Source organism: Macrotis lagotis, chromosome 2 (genome assembly GCF_037893015.1).
Source record: "Macrotis lagotis isolate mMagLag1 chromosome 2, bilby.v1.9.chrom.fasta, whole genome shotgun sequence".
Taxonomy (NCBI): Eukaryota; Metazoa; Chordata; class Mammalia; order Peramelemorphia; family Peramelidae; genus Macrotis; species Macrotis lagotis.
The window spans coordinates 31960777-31979325 of NC_133659.1; the positions used below are offsets into that span (position 1 = coordinate 31960777).

The window sequence follows — 18549 nt, forward strand, 5'->3', positions numbered from 1 at the left end:
ACCAGTGCTCTATCCACTGGGTCACCTAGCTAAAATCTCCACTTCTCTGGGGAAACATATGGCCAGGAAAGAGAGTGTGCCTGGGTGGGGAAGGTCTCAGCATTCCAAAGTGGAGGCTCCTTCTGGGACAGGCCCAGGGGCATTACCTGTTCACGATGCTGACGAGCTCACGGAGGCGCTCCTCTCCCTTCTGCCTGGCCTCTTCATTCGCATCAGCGTCTCTGCCCTTTAAAATCGGCAGCTCAAAGTGCTTTTTGAATTCCTGGGCTGTCCCTGATGACGGGAGAGTGGGATGAACCCAGTAGGCTAGCGACCCCGAGGGGACTTCTAGACAAGTACCTCACCCCAGGCTTCTGAGAAGATAGACAGATGGGACTGGCCAAGACCCCAGCCCCTTCCTCCCTCCCCACCATCAGTGCACAGTCCAGGAGACCCATGAAGAGCAGCCACAAGTTCTGGGACCCCATTGAAACAGCACCATGACCCTTTGGGAATTTACTTGTGTCCTTCCTTGTCTTAGGCCCAGAGGACTAGCGGAAGCCCAAGAGCTTGCCCAACCCCTCATTTTACAGGTCAGGATTCAAGTTCAGCTCCTCTGAGGCCATTTCTTTCTAACACACAGTGAACTGGTCAGGTTTCACAACTATGGGAAGGCCACTATCCCCCTCCTGCTTCAAGGTCAGCCCAGGGGCCTAGGACCCAGCAAGTTAGAGGCGGCCAGCCTTCCTCTGAGATGAAACAGCCACAGAGAGCCCAAGACAATGGTGATAGCCCAGGCCCTCGAGACAAAGCCCATGAAAATCCAGCCATCTGCTCCCAAGTTGAGTGCAAGATGGGGGGCACCACCCAAGCCAAAGGTGTCCCTAGAGGGGGGCAGAAAGGACCAAAGAGCTGGCTGGGAACTAGGGGAGGGCTCAAGTCTCTTACCTAGGATGCCAGAATTCACAAAATGCACCAAACTGAAGTACTCCAGCAGGTCATTCTGAATCGGGGTCCCTGAGATAAGCACTCGCCGACTGGTGTTTAAGCTGTTCAGGGCCTGGTAAGTCTGGTTCTCTGAGTTCTTGAGTCTGTGGCCCTGAAAAACAAGTGGATGACTCTCAACCTGGGCCAGATCCAAGAAAAAACAAGGAATGGGGCAAATGGAAAGTCTTATATTGGGTCTTAAAAAAAACCCAGCTTCATGAGATGGGAGAAGTTTTAATTCAATAGAAAATTAGAGTGGAGGACCCAAGAAGTCCACAAGCTCAGTGAGACAATCGGAAGGGAGCCCTGGAATCAATAACTGCCTCAAGAACCTCCCATTAACCCCCCCCCCCCCACCAAATTCAATCTGGTTCCTCCCCTGCACCTTCAAGATTGTTGAGCAAACAGAGAAATCCCAGGTCTGGGGAGAATGAGACTGGAAAAGTGGAGTTGCTAAGTTATTCTGGTAGGATTTTTACTGAGGGGAAAAAACATTCTAAACAATGGAGGATAATGACCCATGCCAGGGTCTCTTATGAATCTGCTTTTCAGGGCCTGAAGGAAAACCAAGATGGACACAGTTCCGTCTTCAGGAGCTGTGTTACCCTGCCCTCTCCTCACCAAGGTGGGACTCCTTAGCTCCTGTGGATTCAAGTCTCAGCTCTGAGGAAGACTCCCAGATCTACACATTGACCTCTCAAATGCCTCCCAAATCCATCCCCACATTGCCCAGCTGGCACATAGATATCCAAAGCAGGTATTATCAGCTTTCTCTGCAATCCTCCAGTCTTCCAAAGACACTATTTTCCCCATCACCCAGGTTCAAACCTGGGCAGGAGTCATCTTTATCAAAATATTGTGGAGATACCCTGCTTTCCAGAGCTAAGATGCAGCAGGTAGGCTTGGCATAACCGAACTTGGCATAACAATAATCCTTTGCACTCAACCTCTGGCAAAACATATTGCTTGAGGGGGCAGCTAGGTGGCACAGTGGATAGAGCATCAGTCCTGGAGTCAGGGAGTACCTGGGTTCAAATCCAGCCTCAGACACTTAATAACAACTACCTAGTTGTGTAGCCTTGTGCAAGCCACTTAACCCCACTGCCTTGCAAAAAAAAAACTAAAAAAAAATAACAAAAAAACATATTGCTCGACCCCTTATTTCCCATGTTCACAATCCCTATTTCTTGTCACTGAAAGATACTGCACTCCTGTTGCCATCACAGAACTCAGGATCTGCACCCCACAAGTTGGCCATGATCCCCCAAGACTTGAGACAATGACTATATTTTCTCAAGAAATACTAACCATGAGAACTATCTCAAGATCAAAGAATGATTGTGCTGTAGGCCAACCTCTTTCACGTATATAGGTCCTGGCCTTAGTAGCATTAAGCCCTCCTTCTTAGGAATGGGAGTCATCATTTTTCTCCCTTTGAAATTAAATTTCTGTCTGTCTGGCCTGCTTTGGCTTCTGCCACCCCCAGGTTAGAGATCAGATCCAACCAGTTGTCATCTCGATATCTCTCATCACCTGCCTCCAAACCACCTAGCTCTCAAACTGATGTCCCTTAGGCATGGCCATGTCTACTTAAGAATGAACTTTCCTACTCTGTCCCTCATCTTCTCCCAAAATTCTTTTTTTTTGTTTGGGTTTTTTTTTTAGGTTTTTGCAAGGCAAACAGGGTCAGGGTTAAGTGGCTTGCCCAAGGCCACACAGCTAGGTAATTACTAAGTGTCTGAGACCAGATTTGAACCCAGACACTCCTGACTCCAGGGCCGGTGCTCTATCCACTACACCACCTAGCCGCCCCTATCTCCCAAAATTCTTTGAGGGTATCCCTGGCCCTAGACCCTAGTTTGCTGATGTCTTAGAAAGTTCACTACCACCCAGAAGAGTTGCCTACCTCATCACAGATCACCAGCCCCACACTTCCTCGCTGCAAAGCTTCAGCATGGAGGCGGAATGTTTCATAGGAGATGATGAGGATGGGAGATGGGACCCTGGAGCCCCGCTGGTTCATAAAGCTGGCTGGGGGTAGGAGTTGGGGGTAGAGGAGAGGAAAAGGAAAAGAGAGAGTGAGAGAGAGATTAATTAGAGGATGAGCATATCATGAATTCTAGAAGATTCATGGAGATTCATTGTCCTCATGTCAAACTGTTTAATCTAAAGATCGTTAAGGATGAGAATGTTGTTTCTAGAATTTCTTTCCATTTCCCATGTACTGTCTTCCCCACCTTCAATGCAGCTATCCCCACTTTGCAAACAAGAGGGATGGGAAATTCAGCCAAAGAGCATATGTGGAAAGCTGTGAAGGTGTTTAGTCAGTACCCAATTTCTGGTCGATCTCCTCCTTGGAGCCCCCATCAATGGCGAGGGGCTGGACCCGGCCCCCCAGCCACTTGTGCACTTCATTGGACCAGTTCCTGACCAGACTGGAGGGGGAGACCACCACGACCTTGTCAATTTCAGGCTTGCCCTCGGGACTTTGGCGCAAGAGCGTCCACATCAGCGTGATGCACTGCAGAGTCTTGCCCAGGCCCATCTCATCCGCCATGATGCAGCCATGGCTGCCAGGGATGCGCCGGCTGGTCACACATTCCCAGAGAAACTTGACACCCTGAGGAAGAAGAAGGGCACCCTGTCCCAGGACTGCTCAAAGTGAGAGCCAGGGCCCAGAAACAATACTGCAATGGGGACATCACCCCCCAAGCATCCCAGCAAGCCTCCCTGGCACCACTCCTGGGCCCAGGCAGCCTCCCCTTACTCACCTCTCTCTGATGGGGCCGTAAGATCTTACTGAGAATGGGATCGACCACCACATGGACAGGGAGCTTCTCCCTGAGAAAACAGGTCAAAGGAAATACAGAGTGAGAATGTGAGTAGGGCCATTCTGAACTCTATGTGGAAGGCAGAATTGAAGCAGCTCAAAACGAAGGTGAAATAGGTTTAAAGTAAGCACCCCAGATGATCACAAGGACTATTTGTGCCCAACCTGTGGCAGAGCATTACGATTGGTATTAATCTTATCAGCCAAAGTAAGACACATCATAATTTGTTTCAAACACAGTGATGTCATTTGGGTCTTCTTCAGTAATGAAGGAAAAGAATCAACCAGGGCCATGAGCCTCTATGAATTTTTATGGGTGCTGCTCCAGCGGCCCCAAGCAAGGCTGCTTGATACCCTGGTCACTGACCATGGCCTATCCAAGGTCCCCTCACACAGGATGGAGGAAGGCTGGTCACTACCATATGACAGGTTGTATCAGAAAATTGAGCAGACTTACAAGCTCTGATGTTAACCCACCCACTGCCTCTTCCCAGCACCCGTCAACCTCCCCAGTGACTACCTCTGCAGGAGACAAGGGGGATCAAGCTCACACCACTGTCCATACCCCCACATCCCTTTCCTTTCATTTTTCCCCTTTCCTCCCATGCCCTCGCAGAGCTAAAGACCTTCACTGCTTCCCCAAAGCCTCCCTCCCACCTCCCTTAGTCGTTGATCCCACTGCTGGCAAATTCATTTCCCTCAGACAGGCTCTGACCACCATCACTCCCTTGCTTGAATACTAAGTAAGCTTTTGGTTGCTGCCTATAAGGCAGAATAAACTTCAGATGACATGACCCAGTGATCAAGGCTTCTCTCAATTTGACTCCAGGGCTCCATGGACTGGGATCAGTCAGCCCCTGGCCACATCTCACCTAAAACACACTCTCTATATGACTCTGCTAAAACCTGTTCTTGGTGTGGTCTCCTGGCATTGTTTTCAAATGATCAGCACCCTTCATCTCCTCCTTCCTTAATACATACCTGTGTTTTCAAATACCCTTCTAACAAGGAAAAATCTTTCTCTCACTAAAACTCCTGACTCTCCCATTCTGGAGAGCAACATGGAACTATGCCCAAAGAGCAACAAAACTGATCATACCCTTTGAGTCAGCAATTCCAATACTAGGCCTAAATCCAGAAGAAATCATAAAAAAACCTGGAAAAGTCCCACATGTTCCAAAATATTCATTGCAGTTCTTTTTGTAGTGGCAAAAAATTGGAAACTGAAGGGGTGTCCACCAACTGGGGAGTGGTTGGACAAGTTATGGCACATAAATATTATGGAATGCTATTGTTCTTTTAATTTTATTTAAGGTGCTGGGATTTATTGACTTGCCCAAGGTCACACACACACACACACACACACACACACACACAAACACAACTGCTAGGCTATTATTGTCTGAGGTGGAATTTGAACTCAGATTCTCCTGACTCCAGGGCTGGTGCTCTATCCACTGGGCCACCTAGCTGCCCTGGAATACTACTGTTCTATAAGAAACCATGAATGGTCAGACTCCAAAGAAGCATGGAATGAATTACAGGATCTGATGCTGAGTGAAGGGAGCAGAACCAAAAGAACATTCTACACATTAATATCATTGAGTGTTAATCAACCTTGGTGGATGAAGATCCTCTAAGCAGTTCAGAGAGCTAGGATAACCTTAGAAGATCAGCTATGGACAATGCTATTCCCATCCAGAGAAAGAAAAACAAAAAACAAAAAACAAAAAAAACCATTCAGAATCTGATGAACACTATATTTGCTTTTATTTTTTTTTAGGTTTTTGCAAGGCAATGGGGTTAAGTGGCTTGCCCAAGGCCACACAGCTAGGTAATTATTAAGTGTCTGAGGCTGGATTTTAACTCCGGTAGTCTTGACTCCCACTGCCCCACCTAGCCGCCCCTACATTCATTTGCTTTTTAAAAATCATCTCTTATGTACTTCTTTCCCTTAATCCTAATTCCTCATACTGAAAATGACTAATCTGTAAACATGTTTAACACAAATGTGTATGGACAATATTAACCTGACTGTTCGCTGCTGAGGGGAGAGGGGGTCAGAAGGAAGGGTGGAAGGAAATTTTGTAACTGAAAAATATACATATACATATGGATGAAAGTTGAAAAAACTTTCATAACATGTATTCGAAAAAATAAAATATTGAAAAAATAAAAAATAAAATTCTTGGTTCTCTCCTCCTTATCCATGTCAGGTCTCCCCACCTAAGCCCAATTAATACTTTCTCTTCTGTACTTGACACTGGCATCATCTAATACCCTATCTCTAACAAAGCTTTCTTAAAATCCAAGCTATACATGACCATGTGAAAAAAAATGCTCTAAATCACTAATATTTATAGAAATACACATTAAAGCAACTCAGAGGTACCATCTCTCATCCATTAGGTTGGCTAAGAGGACAGACAAGGAAAATGCTGGAGGGCCTATGGGCAAACAGGCACACTGACACACTGCTGGAAAGTGGAAAGTGGTCCAGTTGTTGTGGAAAGTGTTTAATGGATATCATCTAGGCCCAAAAAGATTAAAGAGGAAAAGGATCCAAATGCATAAAAATATTGACAGTAGCTCTTTTCATGGTAGTCAAAAGGTTAAAAACTGAGGGGCTGCCCTTCAAATGACTGAACAACGATGATCTATGAATGTGCTGTAACAAATGAGGAAGGGGATGGCTTCAGAGAAACCTTAGGATTTAGATGAGCTGATGCCACTTGGCCACTAGGTGGTCCAGTGGGTAGGACAGCTGGCCTGGAGTCAGGACAACCAGAGGTCAAATCTGAGTCCTCCTCCATAGCCAAGCCCTTCCTGACACCTGCAGAAACAGGCATGGGCCTCCAGACACACCCCTTCTTATCTCCAAGGCTAACTATCCCCAGTTCCCTCAGTGATCCTCATGCAGCCGGAACTCCTCTGGACACCCTCCAACTCATCAATGGAATTTCTGAAATATGCTGCCCAGAACCAAACCCAAAGATCCCTCAGGGGTGCCTCTGGAGAGAAGTCCTCCCAAGTCCTGGGCACCACCCAGATCATTCATCCCCTGATTCTGTCTCTGCCTATTCCATACAGAGCAGTGGGCTGAGCTGAGTGCTGGGGGAAAGCAGAGGGAGGTTGTGGTCCCCACACTGCTGGAGCTCCCAGTCAGCAATGAAGTATCAACACAAAGACCCTGCAGTCCAGTCAAGGACAGCACACACTGGAGTGGGCATAAGACCCCCAAGGAGGGTTCTGGATCAGCTCTTAAGCCAGTCATTGACTAAGATGACAGAAAAGGAATTGACAGATCCTGGAACAGGAAAACCCTGAAGTCACCCAAAGACCTCAAGCATCAATGCCCTGGCCTCCTCTGTATGGTCAACCCATACCATGACTCTGGCCATGAGCTCCTCCCCTCCCCCTCCCCACCCGCACCCCACTCCACCTGGTCACTCACCGGTCAAGCTTCAGCTGGTCATGGGCACTCAGAGGTGGTGGCTCATAAAGAACCAGGGCTCCTTCCTCCAATGGGTCATGAAGGGCATGACGGAACCCCACCCGCTTGATGCCCAAGGCCCGGAGGCCCAAAGGACCTGCAAGCAATCACAGATCATAGTCACCTTTTAGGGACTTCTCACAGGCTTCAGGGCCAGCACTCTCCTTCAACATTTCATGGGTGCCTTTTGCTTTAGGATCAGTTACTTCTGCAATTTTGCACACACCCTTCCCCTCATCAAGTTGTCCTTGTTCCTTTTAATAATTATAACCAACAAATCCACATAAGACCTAAAGTGTATGCAACATTCAGCAGCCACAGTCCCAACCACTCAACAGAGAGAAGAAGTGTGTGACCTCCCTGGTCAGCACAAACAGTAGGGATTAGCTATGCTTTCATGATGCTTGTATTTATGTTCTTGGTGTTTTCCCACCTCACTCATATTCAGCTCACCTGCATGTCATGGCATCATCTCCCTGATGTCATTGGTTTTCTTCAAGAATGAAGGACAATAAACATCTCCCTTTTTCTGGTTTCCCAAGGTTTCCCTTCCCAAGTTACTCTCAGTATTCACCATCTTCTAACAGGAGCATGCTCCCACAGCCCCTATCATACCTCAGTCTGCCATTGTCCATTGACTGGTCCTCCTCCATTTCCTGCCTCCTGTTACCACAAAATGTGGCAACAAAATGAGGTCTGAGTTAGGGATGTACCCCAGAGTGGGAGAGGACAAACCCAAGGGCCACAGGAGGATGGTCCCATTGTTCTCCCATGCCAACACTACCATCTGCCTAGGGTCACATGGTTAGCAAGTATCTGGGGCAGGATCTGAACCCAGGTCTTTGTGAGCCCAAGCCCTTTCCTACAAAATCTTGCCTTCAATGGGGAGGAGGGAGTAAAGCTCCCAGCAGATTAGAGCATAGATAGAAGCTGGGGGATGCACATGTAAAGGCAGCTGCACCACCAGTGAGCAGCCTTACTAAAACCCTCCCATGAAGGCAGAGTCCCCACACCTCTGTGTCTGTGATAGCCACACATGGAGGACACCACACACACGACACACTCTCTAGTTTACCTTGGTAGTTGGGGATCGGGACTTTGAAGGGCTTCGACAAGATACTCCGAATAAACGCCTCCTGAAAGGGGAAGAGGAGCGGACAACATGTGAGCAGTCGGTCACAACTATCTCCTAAAAGGGGGCAGGGAAGGGCATAAGGTCAGGCACATTTGACCAGAGCCACTGCCTTCCAAGCACATCAGGAAAAGGTAGACAAGTGCATTACATATTTCAGCTAGATGGTGCAAGGGACAGGGGAGGGGGGGAAGAAGTTTGGAGTCAGGAAAACCTGAGCTCACAATTAGTCTCAGACATTTACTTGCAGTATGACCCTAGGCAAGTCACCTTACCGCTGTCTGCCTCATCTGTAAAATGGAGATATCAACACCTCCCTCGAAGGGTTGCTGAAAGTTTGAAAGAGAGATTTGTTAAACATTTGGCAAAACCTTAAAGGGCCAGGTCATCCAGGGCCATCTCCAGTTGTCTTGATCCATATCTGATCACAGGATCCAGATGGTTCCAGAGGAGAAAGTGAGGCTGGGGACTTAGCATAGCCCCCACCTCACTCAAATCCACTTCACCTGCATGCCATGGTATCATCTCCCTGATGTCATTGGTTTTCTTCAAGAATGAAGGACAATCATCATCTTCCTTTTTCTGGCCACTGGACCCAGATAGCTCCAAAGGAGAGAGTGAGGCTGATGACTTAGCACAGCCCTTCCCTCTTAAATCCAGCTCACTTGCATATCACGGCATCAGCTCCCTGATGTCCCGGGCTTCTTCAAGAAGGACAAACAACAACAACAACAACAACGAAGTGCCATGTAAACACTAGCTCATGTTCCTATTTATAATACTCAACCAAGTAACTGGATGTTCCAGAGGTTGCTTCGACTTATCAGTCACTGTCCCTGTATCCCTCTAGAAGTGACAGTAGAAGTGACCTCAGTCCTCTCCTCTGATAGAGGGGAGGTGATGTGCCCAGGACCCCCAGGCGGCACGAGGGCCATCACAGAGCCCAGGCCAGCTTTTCTTTGCCTCTGCTCTTTCCTGGGAGGTAGTCAATCCTGCTGAACTGGGTCCCCTTTTCCAAGCCACATCTGGATGGCATCACCTCTCAAGAGATTACAAAAGCACAGCCCTGGGACCCGGAAGTAACAAGAGTTGCCTGCCCTTTACACAGACTCTCACACCAGTAGATACTTGAGGAATTCCTGAACTGGCACAACCCTGGTTGAAACCTCTTCTACAAGAAATGGGCACCGTCCATCAGCACTCCAACTTCTTCTGCAGGAGATGAGCACCATCCATCAATACCCTGATCTCTTCTGCAGGATATGGGCACTATTCACTGGCATCTCTGACCTTTCCTGCAGGAGATAGGAACCATCCACTGGCACCTCTGACCTCTTCTGCCAGAGATGAGAACTGTCCATCAGCACCCCAACCTCTTCTGCAAGAGATGAACACCATCCATCAGTACCCAACTTCTACAGATGATGAAAAACTGACCATCAGCACCCCAATTTCTTCTGTAAGATATGAGAACTGTCCATCAGCATCCCAACTTCTTCTGCAGATGATCACCATTCATCAGCATCCCAACCTCTTTTGGATGATCACTGTCCATCAGACACTTCTTCCTCTCCTGCAGAAGATGGGTACCATCCATTGGTACACTCAGCCTTTCCTTTTTTGCAGGAAATGGGCACCATTCATCAGTACTTCCAACCTCTTCAGGATGAGATGGGCATTGTCCATCAGACACCCAAACTTTTCTGCAGGAAACCATCCATCAACACCTCCAACTTCTTCTGCAAGAAATGGGCAATCATCCATTGTCAACCTCCTGTAGAGGACCTCTACAGAAGCTGGACTCTATAATCTGATATGGCCTCAGAAGGGCTGGGCCTCAGTGCTCACTTCCACAGTGTGCCTTCCCAGGCTGCATGATTTCATCCAATTTCAGAGCTTGTAGCTCTACCCTGCCTCCACAATTCCTCAAGGCTCTACCCAAACCCAAAGCCATGAAGATCAAGGCCACATTTTTCCCATGTGTACAATGGAAATAGAATGTGTCTTTGTCTGACATCTCGTCCTGCTCCATTTGCAGGAGAGGGGAACAACAGTAGTTTGGGAAGAGAAAGGCACATCTTCAAACCCCACCCTTGTCCCCCACACCAAGTTCTCAGCTCCCAGTCAAGGACCCTCTGAGGGAAGAGCAAGCCAGGCAGGGGTTGGCCCATAAACCTTCTTAAACAGCATGCATGGCTGGTTTAACACGGATTCCCCTGCTGGCTCCCCATCTAAAAGTACTCCATTCCTGATGGGCCAGACTTCGGCACATCAATTACTACCTTTAGCCCCAAGACACAGATTTTTCACTGGGACTAGGCGGAGCCTCTCCAGGAGCAGCAGCTCCAAATGAGTGCTTGGCTCTGGGCCCACCCTGACCCCCCGGGGTAATTACAATATTCAATGAAGCGGAGCCCTGTAAGCCAGACAGTAATGGGAGAATGGGGAGCAGAAGCCCTGAGAGAGATTTTTAAGGAGAATGAAGTATGGTCGGGAGTGGTAATAGGGGGGAAACCTTCCTCTCTGCTAGAGGGAAGTTCAGGAACAGCAAAGTGAGCCATGTCACAGAGGAATTCCTGCCATTGTACTGCAGCCCTCCTTTCCGCAGACAGGCAATGATTTTCATGAATTTCTAGTAAGCTAATGCATTTTAAACGGTTGCTGCAAAGTCATGAATATATTTCGCTAAAGAGATGGCAGCATAGTGGGGGGGCCGTGAAGCGTGGCTCTGGAAATTAACATGATTGCTAAGATTATGTATGAATAGCAATTGGGGGGGGCAGAGTCTTGCAGTCTGGTCACCACCGGATTCCCAGTTCCCGCTTCTGGTTCAGAAGCTGCATATTCACTTTCCTGACTGCAGGCCTGCCAAGGCCTGGGAAGGGGGCTCCCCTGTCCTACACCCCCATCCCAACAGAGATTTGGAGCCCTCTATCACTTCTAGGTGCTCTTAAAAGGCCTAATCCCCAAATTCACCAACCTGGGAGGGGCAGGCAGTGCTGAAGGCCTTTGGTGTCCCACTGGGGATCCTGAGCACCAGCAGCAAGCCATCAGTAAACGATGCAAGCAAGGTGCATTTGGTGCAAGAGTGAAGCAGACCCTGCCCTGAAGAGGCCTACGTTCTGCATTTACAGATGAGGAAACACAATAAATGTAGTTGCCAGGGTGAGACTGGAGAAAGGAGATGAGTTTCAAAGGGAGGCAGGAATCCCAAAAGGCAAAAATGAAAAGGGAGATTATTCTAGGCAAGAGGAATAGTCTAGGCAAAAGCAAAGAGGTGGGAAAGAGGATGTCCTGTGCTGAGAATATCAGCAGAGGTCAGTCTGGCTGGAGCATCAGCCTAGAAAGAGAAGGGATTTACACACCAAGCAGAAATTTGCATTTGGTCTTGTTTCATTTTTTTGGTTATGCAAGGCAGTAGGGCTAAAAGACTTGCCCAAGGTCCTACAACTAGGTAATTATTAATGGTCTGAGGTGAGTTTTGAACTTAGGTCCTTCTGTCTCCAGGGCTGGTGTTCTACCCACTGTGCCACCTAGCTGCCCCTGCACTTGATCTTAAGGCAGGGGATCCCAACCCTCTTTGGTTCTCAGTACTCCCCCCCCCAACTTCCTCTCTGTTCAGTGAGAGGAAGAAAACCCTTCAGTTTACCATACCTATGCACAAAAGAAACAGATTGATTTCAGTGAGATAAAAGAATTATTTCCTAATCTTTCCTGTGCCCCTTGGGAATACACCTAACCTAGGATGGCAAGCTCTGACTGAGGGCCTTGAAAGGAGAGGTGACATGATCAGCCTGCAGAAAGGAAAGATGGGCCAGAGAGAGGCCCAAGAGGAGGGGTTGAGGTAGGATCATCATGGTAGGAGAGAAGGGAATGGTTTGAGGAGAAGACACAAGAAGAGTTTGGTTCTGGAGGGATAGTAAGGGAGAGGGAAGTATCCAAGGCAATTTCTAGGACAGGAACACGGGCAATCAAAAGAATGAGAACCAGGAGTAGAAACCATCTGCCTAGAGATGCTCCATGGAAGATGAGGATCAAGGATGGGGAGGGGCAAGTGGGAGGAGGTCGGCTGACCAAGAGGGTTTGATCATACTTGAGCCATGACAACAGGAGAAGGGCTGGAACTGCTGAGGGGGAAACGCAATTGCGAATTGATCAGGGAGGAGTTCAGGGCACATCATATAGCAGGAGTGTCCAGGGGAAACTGGAGAACAACACTCTTCCTTCTTCAGCAGCACAGTAACAGGAGAAAAGGAGGGCATGGTGCTAGGACTAATGAGGGGGATAGCTTTGGGAAAGATGGAAGATGGAGATGGATGAAGGAGTAGCTCTGGGTCCTGGAGGTGCAGCTCTTGTGGCTCTGGGACTCCCACAGAGCCCCTCTCTCAGGCTTGATGCTGTATCAAGCTATGTGGGAGCCAGATCAGCATTCCTCCAGCTCCCAATGGAGAACCTGAACATACCATCTAACCCTGACATGCCCCATGTGCATCTCCAGTCTTGCTTGCTGTCCTTTTCACAGAGTCAAAGCAGAGAAGGCCAAGTCCCCAGGGCTCAAAAGCCATGACGGGCCACAAGTCTCATGAAAATGCCAGTCAATGTTAGATCCTGCCAGCTGCCAGCCAGGCTGCTAGACAAAAGTCAGGGGCCTGTAACAGGATCACTAAGGCACATGAGCAGCCATTCATTTGAACATTTTGTCTTAACCCTGAAAGAGACACTTCTGTTTGGGATATCTGGAGGCTATATCATACACTCTACACCCCCACAACCATCCCACAACAATAGTATGCATGTAAGCATACACACACACATACATTCTCTCTCTCTCTCTCTCTCTCTCTCTCTCCATACACACTCATACCACAGAAAAATCAAGTAAAACCATAACCAAGATCCTCCTGTTCCTTCTCCTTCCCCAAATGAGGGGGCTTACATGTTGGTTACTGTCCAGGCACTGTGGTCTATTTGTCAGCTGAGTCAGGGGTTTCCGAAAAGGTGACAAGAAACAGTCCCGGTTATTCTCCTCATTGCTCCGTTTCCGTCTCTTGGGAGTCTAGAAGAGAGAATCCAGGCCCAAATGGGCCCAGTGAATGATTGTGATGTTCAATAACTAGCAAGTGGGGAAGTGGAGCTTCTGACAGGAAGGTGACAAAGGGTCAGAGCCATCTGGAATGGGGGACAAGAGTTGGGGTGTGCCCTGGGATTTCCTGTCTGTCAGTGTCAACTCTGCTGGGGCAGTGACATCAATCAAGATGAACGAGACTTCATTTAGGAAAATAAGAGCAAAGGGCCTTGATTCTAGTCATCCTCTACACATAGCCATTTTGTTCGAGCCGATGGGACTCAGCTGCCTTGAGTGGTTAAACTGGTTGGGGGGGGGGGAGACACTTCTCTTTTTAGGGCTGCCTTGATCCCCGATGGCCATAACACAAGGTCCCTAATTGGGACCTCAGCCTTCAAAAAGGCTCTGACTCCTGGATTTAAGAGGAGACAACAGACCCATGGTCCTTTATTGGTTTATCCCCTTTATGAAGTTCTGCAGAGGCTGCCACCACCACTGGAAGTACAGGAAGAATACTTGCCCATAGGATTTCTCATTAATGCACCTCTCTTGAGTGCCAGAAGCCACCCCTCTCCCTGCACAACCCAGAGAAGGCTCTAGGCCTTGAGGAGCCAGGATCTTTTCAGAGGAGAAGGTCTAGAATCTCCAACTGCCCAGAATCAAGTCAACCCAAGCGGTGGTTGTTGTGCAGTGGGCAGGGTTCCTCAAGAGGAGGGAATGGTTTTACCCTCCCTGGCAAACAGTAGGTGCTAAGTAAATGCTAACCAACTGAGAACCAAGATTTAAGTCCAGTTCTTCTTTCACCTCACCACAAGGCTTTTCAGAAACAAAATCTCATTGTTCCTAGCACCCAACTCCAGGAATTTTTTCTCTGGCAGTGCCCATGCCTGGAATGCCCCGCTCCATCAACTGCCTCCCCACTTTCTCAGCTTCCTCTCAGTTAAACTCCTCCCTCCCATCTCCAAGGAGCCGTCTTTATTCCTCCTTAATCTCAGGGCCTTCAATCTAAGAAGTCATATGGGTTTGTACATATTAGATTGTGGGCTCCCTGAAGACACAGCCCGCCTTCAGGCTTCCTTTGTCCACCCAGGGCTGAACAAGGTACCAGACAGAAAGGAAGAATGATTGGATCTTCTGAGTCTGTAGCACAAGGGGGCACAGCCTGTTAATGTTCATAGGTCCCCATGGCATAATATGTGAGAGTGGTATAAAGGAGCCAAGTCTTACCTCCGACTCTGGGTGCCAGTCTTCCTCATCCGAGGTACTGCCCTCCGACTTCCTCTTGGCAAGCTGACTTGGAGCCAGGCTCCTCCTCTGCAGGAGAAAAAGGAGAGCAGTCTGTGATGGGCTGGCACATCTGCCCAAGTTCACCAGGGTGACTCCAGGTGCCCCAAGGAAGACTCAGCAGCCCCCTGCTTGATCAATACTCACCATCCTGACTCCAGGTGAGGGGGACCCTTAGGTCCCCATGGATCTGATAGCCTTGAGATGTCTAGGTGCTAGGAGAGCTGGGCCTACAAAAAGGGATGACAACGGTGGTTGGCAAGGGGCACGTCCCACCAAGGAGATGTGTATTCGGGCAAGAGCAGACAAAGAGAAGTGGAAAGAAAGATGTAGATGAGAATAGCTGGCTGCTGAGTGATTAGCAAACCCAATAGCAAACATTTAACCAATAGGCATTGGGGCTCCCAACTATTAACCTATTCAGAGCTAAAAGAAACCTCAGAAGTGACCTACTTTAGTTTACAGAGAAGGAAACAGTAACTAGACAGGTTACCTGATAGAATGCAAACTGCTTGGCATTTTGGTATCAAAGACATTTAATATTTGCTAGTTGATCAACTAAAGGACTTCCTCAAGATCAACCAGTCTTGAAGGCAACACTTGAACTCCAGTTTTCTGACTACAATACAATGCTCTTCCACACCCACTCTACCCCAGACTCTGGAAATACTGGGATGAGTTTCCAAGTCACAGTGACTACCAGTGGGTGGCCCCCAAAGTTCTGTCTTGGGGCTTCTTCCCTCTATACTATCTATCACTCGGTGATCCATCATTTGCCTTATTTATGCACAGGATTCTAGGGTCTACTTATCCAGTCCTAAGTTTTCTCATGACTCCGATGTCTCCCATCTCCAGCTGCCTCCTGAGAATCTCAGACAGGGTGTCCTGAAGACATCTCAAACACCTGAATATCGTTGCCCCCAAATCCCTCCCAACAACCTAGGAGTCATCCAGGTCCTCCACTTCCTCTCACCTCCGTTTCACTTCTACAGCATCTCTTGATGCCCCTTCCTTTCCTCTGAGTGCCCCCACCCTGGTACGAGCCCTCCTCACCTCCCACCAGGACTTGTGTGATAGCTGCTGGGGGGGCAGGGAAGAGGCCGGGGGGCCCTCCCTGGCTTGCATCTCCTCCCCCATCCACGCCAACCTCCATTCTGCCACCAGTGATTTCCCTACAGCTCATGTCACCCCCTACTCAGTGAGCCCGGGGGTGCCCTACCACTTCCAAAGTAGGGAAAGGCTGCATTTTGGGCGCTCGCAGTCTGGACCCCCCTCACTGTCCACACAGTCTGGGCTACCCCCCCCCCCCCAGTTTTAGTGCCTCCCTGCACTATAGGTACAAAGGTGTTCGAAAGTTGTCTCCATTGGAGTCCCGCGGGCATACAGTAGGTGGCTAATCAATGCACATGGGCTGGGAAGAGGGTCCTGCCCGGCCCTGGGGGTGGGTGGTGTGGGGGGGGGGGTCTGGGTTCAAATCCTGCCTCCGCCACTAACCAGCCGGGCGTCGGGCTCTCCCCTCTCCGGGCCTCAGTTTACCCAGCTGTCAGGATGTCTCCACGACCTGTGGGGCTCCCTCCCGCAGCCCCCGCCTCCCCTCACCCAGCCGCGGCCCGCTCCCCGCCCGCTCCCGCTCGCGCCCCCTCCCCGCTCCCGCGCAGGATCCGCTCCAGACCCGCTTCCGGTCCCGGGGTCGCCACGCCCCGCACTTCCGGCCCCCGCGCCCGCGCAGCCCCCGGCCACCGCTTCTCACCCTTCGCAGCACCCGCCGGGAGCCCGAGAGCCCGCCCCGCCGGGCTCGGCCAATCGGATCGCGGCGCACTCAGCGCGGCTGCCCATTGGCCGCGTCCCCGCCGAGCGTCCCCGGCCGGGGGCGGAGCTGGGGGCGGAGCTAAAGGCGCGCCGGGTAGGAGCGGGGCGGAGGGTGGAGCTGCGGGAGCCGCCATGCGCAGGCGCAGATGGAAACTGACGCGGGTCGCTGGCCCAAGCAGGAGCCTGGCGTTTGTGCCAGGAGGGAGGCCTTGCCATGGCCTCAGTCGCCGGCTGGGCCAGCGGACCGGCCTGTCAGTTCGCACCACCCGTGGACAGAGGTCAGGGTGAAGCGACTGGCCCAGAGTCACCCAGCTAGTAAATACCTGAGGTCGGATTTGAACCCAAGGCCAGCCCTGGGCCCATGCATCAATCAGCCATCTTAGCAGTGGAATCTTTAGGTCAAAGTTACTTCACTTTTTTTTTTTAGGTTTTTGCAAGGCAATGGGGTTAAGTGACTTGCCCAAGGCCACACAGCTAGGTCATTATTAAGTGTCTGAGGTCGGATTTGAACCCAGGTCCTCCTGACTCCAGGTGCTTTGTCCACTGCGCCACCTAGCCGCCCCCTTAAGTTAACTTTCTCTGCATAGATTCAGTTTGCTCTGTAGAGGGAATGGACGAAATTGTAGCTATAAAAGAAACAGGTCTGCTGGAGGCAGAAGAATCGGACACTTTACTCAGATCTTGCAGTGTGGGGACAACGGGGTACGATGCCATCTGTTGCCATATAGCTCTAGAAACCCTTTCCCCTCCCCCCCAGATTTTCATAGGCTCTAAGAATTTGAGTTAAAGAGGTTCACCCATCCTATAACACCCCTAATGTGATCCCCCCCATCATACAAGGCATGTTATGCTAATGAACCTCAATTGTCCCAGGGGGTGTGTGGGACCTAATTGTGCAAAGTCACCCCTGACTTTGATCTTGGGTTTATCATTTTTGGAATAGGATTAGGAGAACTCTCCCAGTTTTGTGATTGTCTGGGGCCATTCCCCCCTTGGTAGTGGATTTCATGGGGATCCTTCAACCTGTGGAGACCAATAACACCCCCATGTTCCTCACATTGCTCTACTGACTGTGCATTTCTGTGCTGCTCATTTCAATTTCTCCAATGCTGATCATTTTGGCATCTTTCCACAGTTTTCTGAATGTGAAGTGAAACCTCAAGACTGTTTTGATTTTCATTTCTCAGTTATTTGAGCAGTCTTTCTGGAGTATTTTCTGCTGTAGTTTTTGACAATTTGAAATTTTTGTCTTTTGAGAACTGTTTGTTCATATCCTCTGGCGTATCTCTATTGGGCACCAATAATACCTTATTATTAAATAATATTACCTTATTATATAATAATACCTTATTATTGAATAATTTTACCTTATTATATAATAATACCTTATCATTAAATAATATTAGTAAATTGTTATTAAATCTTATGGTTGTTTTTTCCCTCAACCTTCAACCTTCTTTTCCTCTCTGCTGTATTTGTATTCTTAACCAGTCTCTTCTCCTAGGAACTCTTTCTTTTCTCTAAATTTTCATAGTAATTTTCATTCTTTCTTGGTTGTCCTACCTATCTGACTCCTTCTAAGTCTCTTTTGCTAGATCATCTTTCATATGATATCCCAACTGTCTGTCTGTATATACTTCATGGCTCTGTCATAGGCCCTGTGCTTTTGTATATTTTCTTTTTCTTAGTTATCTCATCTGATACATGAGTTTAATTATCAAATCTATGCAGATGTCTCATAAATAGGTATGATATTGTTATTCATTCAGTTATATCTGACTTTTTATAACACCATTTGGGGTTTTCTTGGCAAAAATACTGGAATGGTTTGCCATTTCCTCCTCTATCTCATTTTACAGAAAACTAAGGCAAGCAAGGTTAAGTGACTTACCCAGGGTCACACAGCTAGTAACTCTGAGATCAGATTTCAACTCAGGAAGATGAATCTATGCACTATGGTACCACCAAGC

General features: G+C 48.8%; 1 protein-coding gene across 4 annotated transcripts in view; it reads right to left on the reverse strand.

Moving 5' to 3' along the window:
* The window catches only part of RAD54L (RAD54 like), a 23359-nt gene extending 6803 nt beyond the window's left edge, over window positions 1-16556 (reverse strand). Inside the window, exons 1-12 of one of the 4 annotated variants that reach the window (XM_074221527.1) lie at window positions 16521-16556; window positions 14918-15000; window positions 14714-14800; window positions 13358-13477; window positions 8697-8750; window positions 8365-8425; window positions 7251-7386; window positions 3738-3807; window positions 3298-3586; window positions 2873-2997; window positions 928-1078; window positions 147-273 (exon numbers count right to left, since the gene is read on the reverse strand). In XM_074221527.1, coding sequence (XP_074077628.1) covers window positions 147-273; window positions 928-1078; window positions 2873-2997; window positions 3298-3586; window positions 3738-3807; window positions 7251-7386; window positions 8365-8425; window positions 8697-8750; window positions 13358-13477; window positions 14714-14800; window positions 14918-14920 — 1223 coding nt within the window. In that variant the 5' untranslated portion in view covers window positions 14921-15000; window positions 16521-16556. Of the gene's footprint in view, window positions 1-146; window positions 274-927; window positions 1079-2872; window positions 2998-3297; window positions 3587-3737; window positions 3808-7250; window positions 7387-8364; window positions 8426-8696; window positions 8751-13357; window positions 13478-14713; window positions 14801-14917; window positions 15001-16264; window positions 16351-16442; window positions 16487-16520 lie in introns of those variants that run through there. The other 3 variants (XM_074221528.1, XM_074221526.1, XM_074221529.1) reach the window with 3 other exon arrangements.
* Between the last annotated feature and the right edge of the window lie 1993 nt (window positions 16557-18549).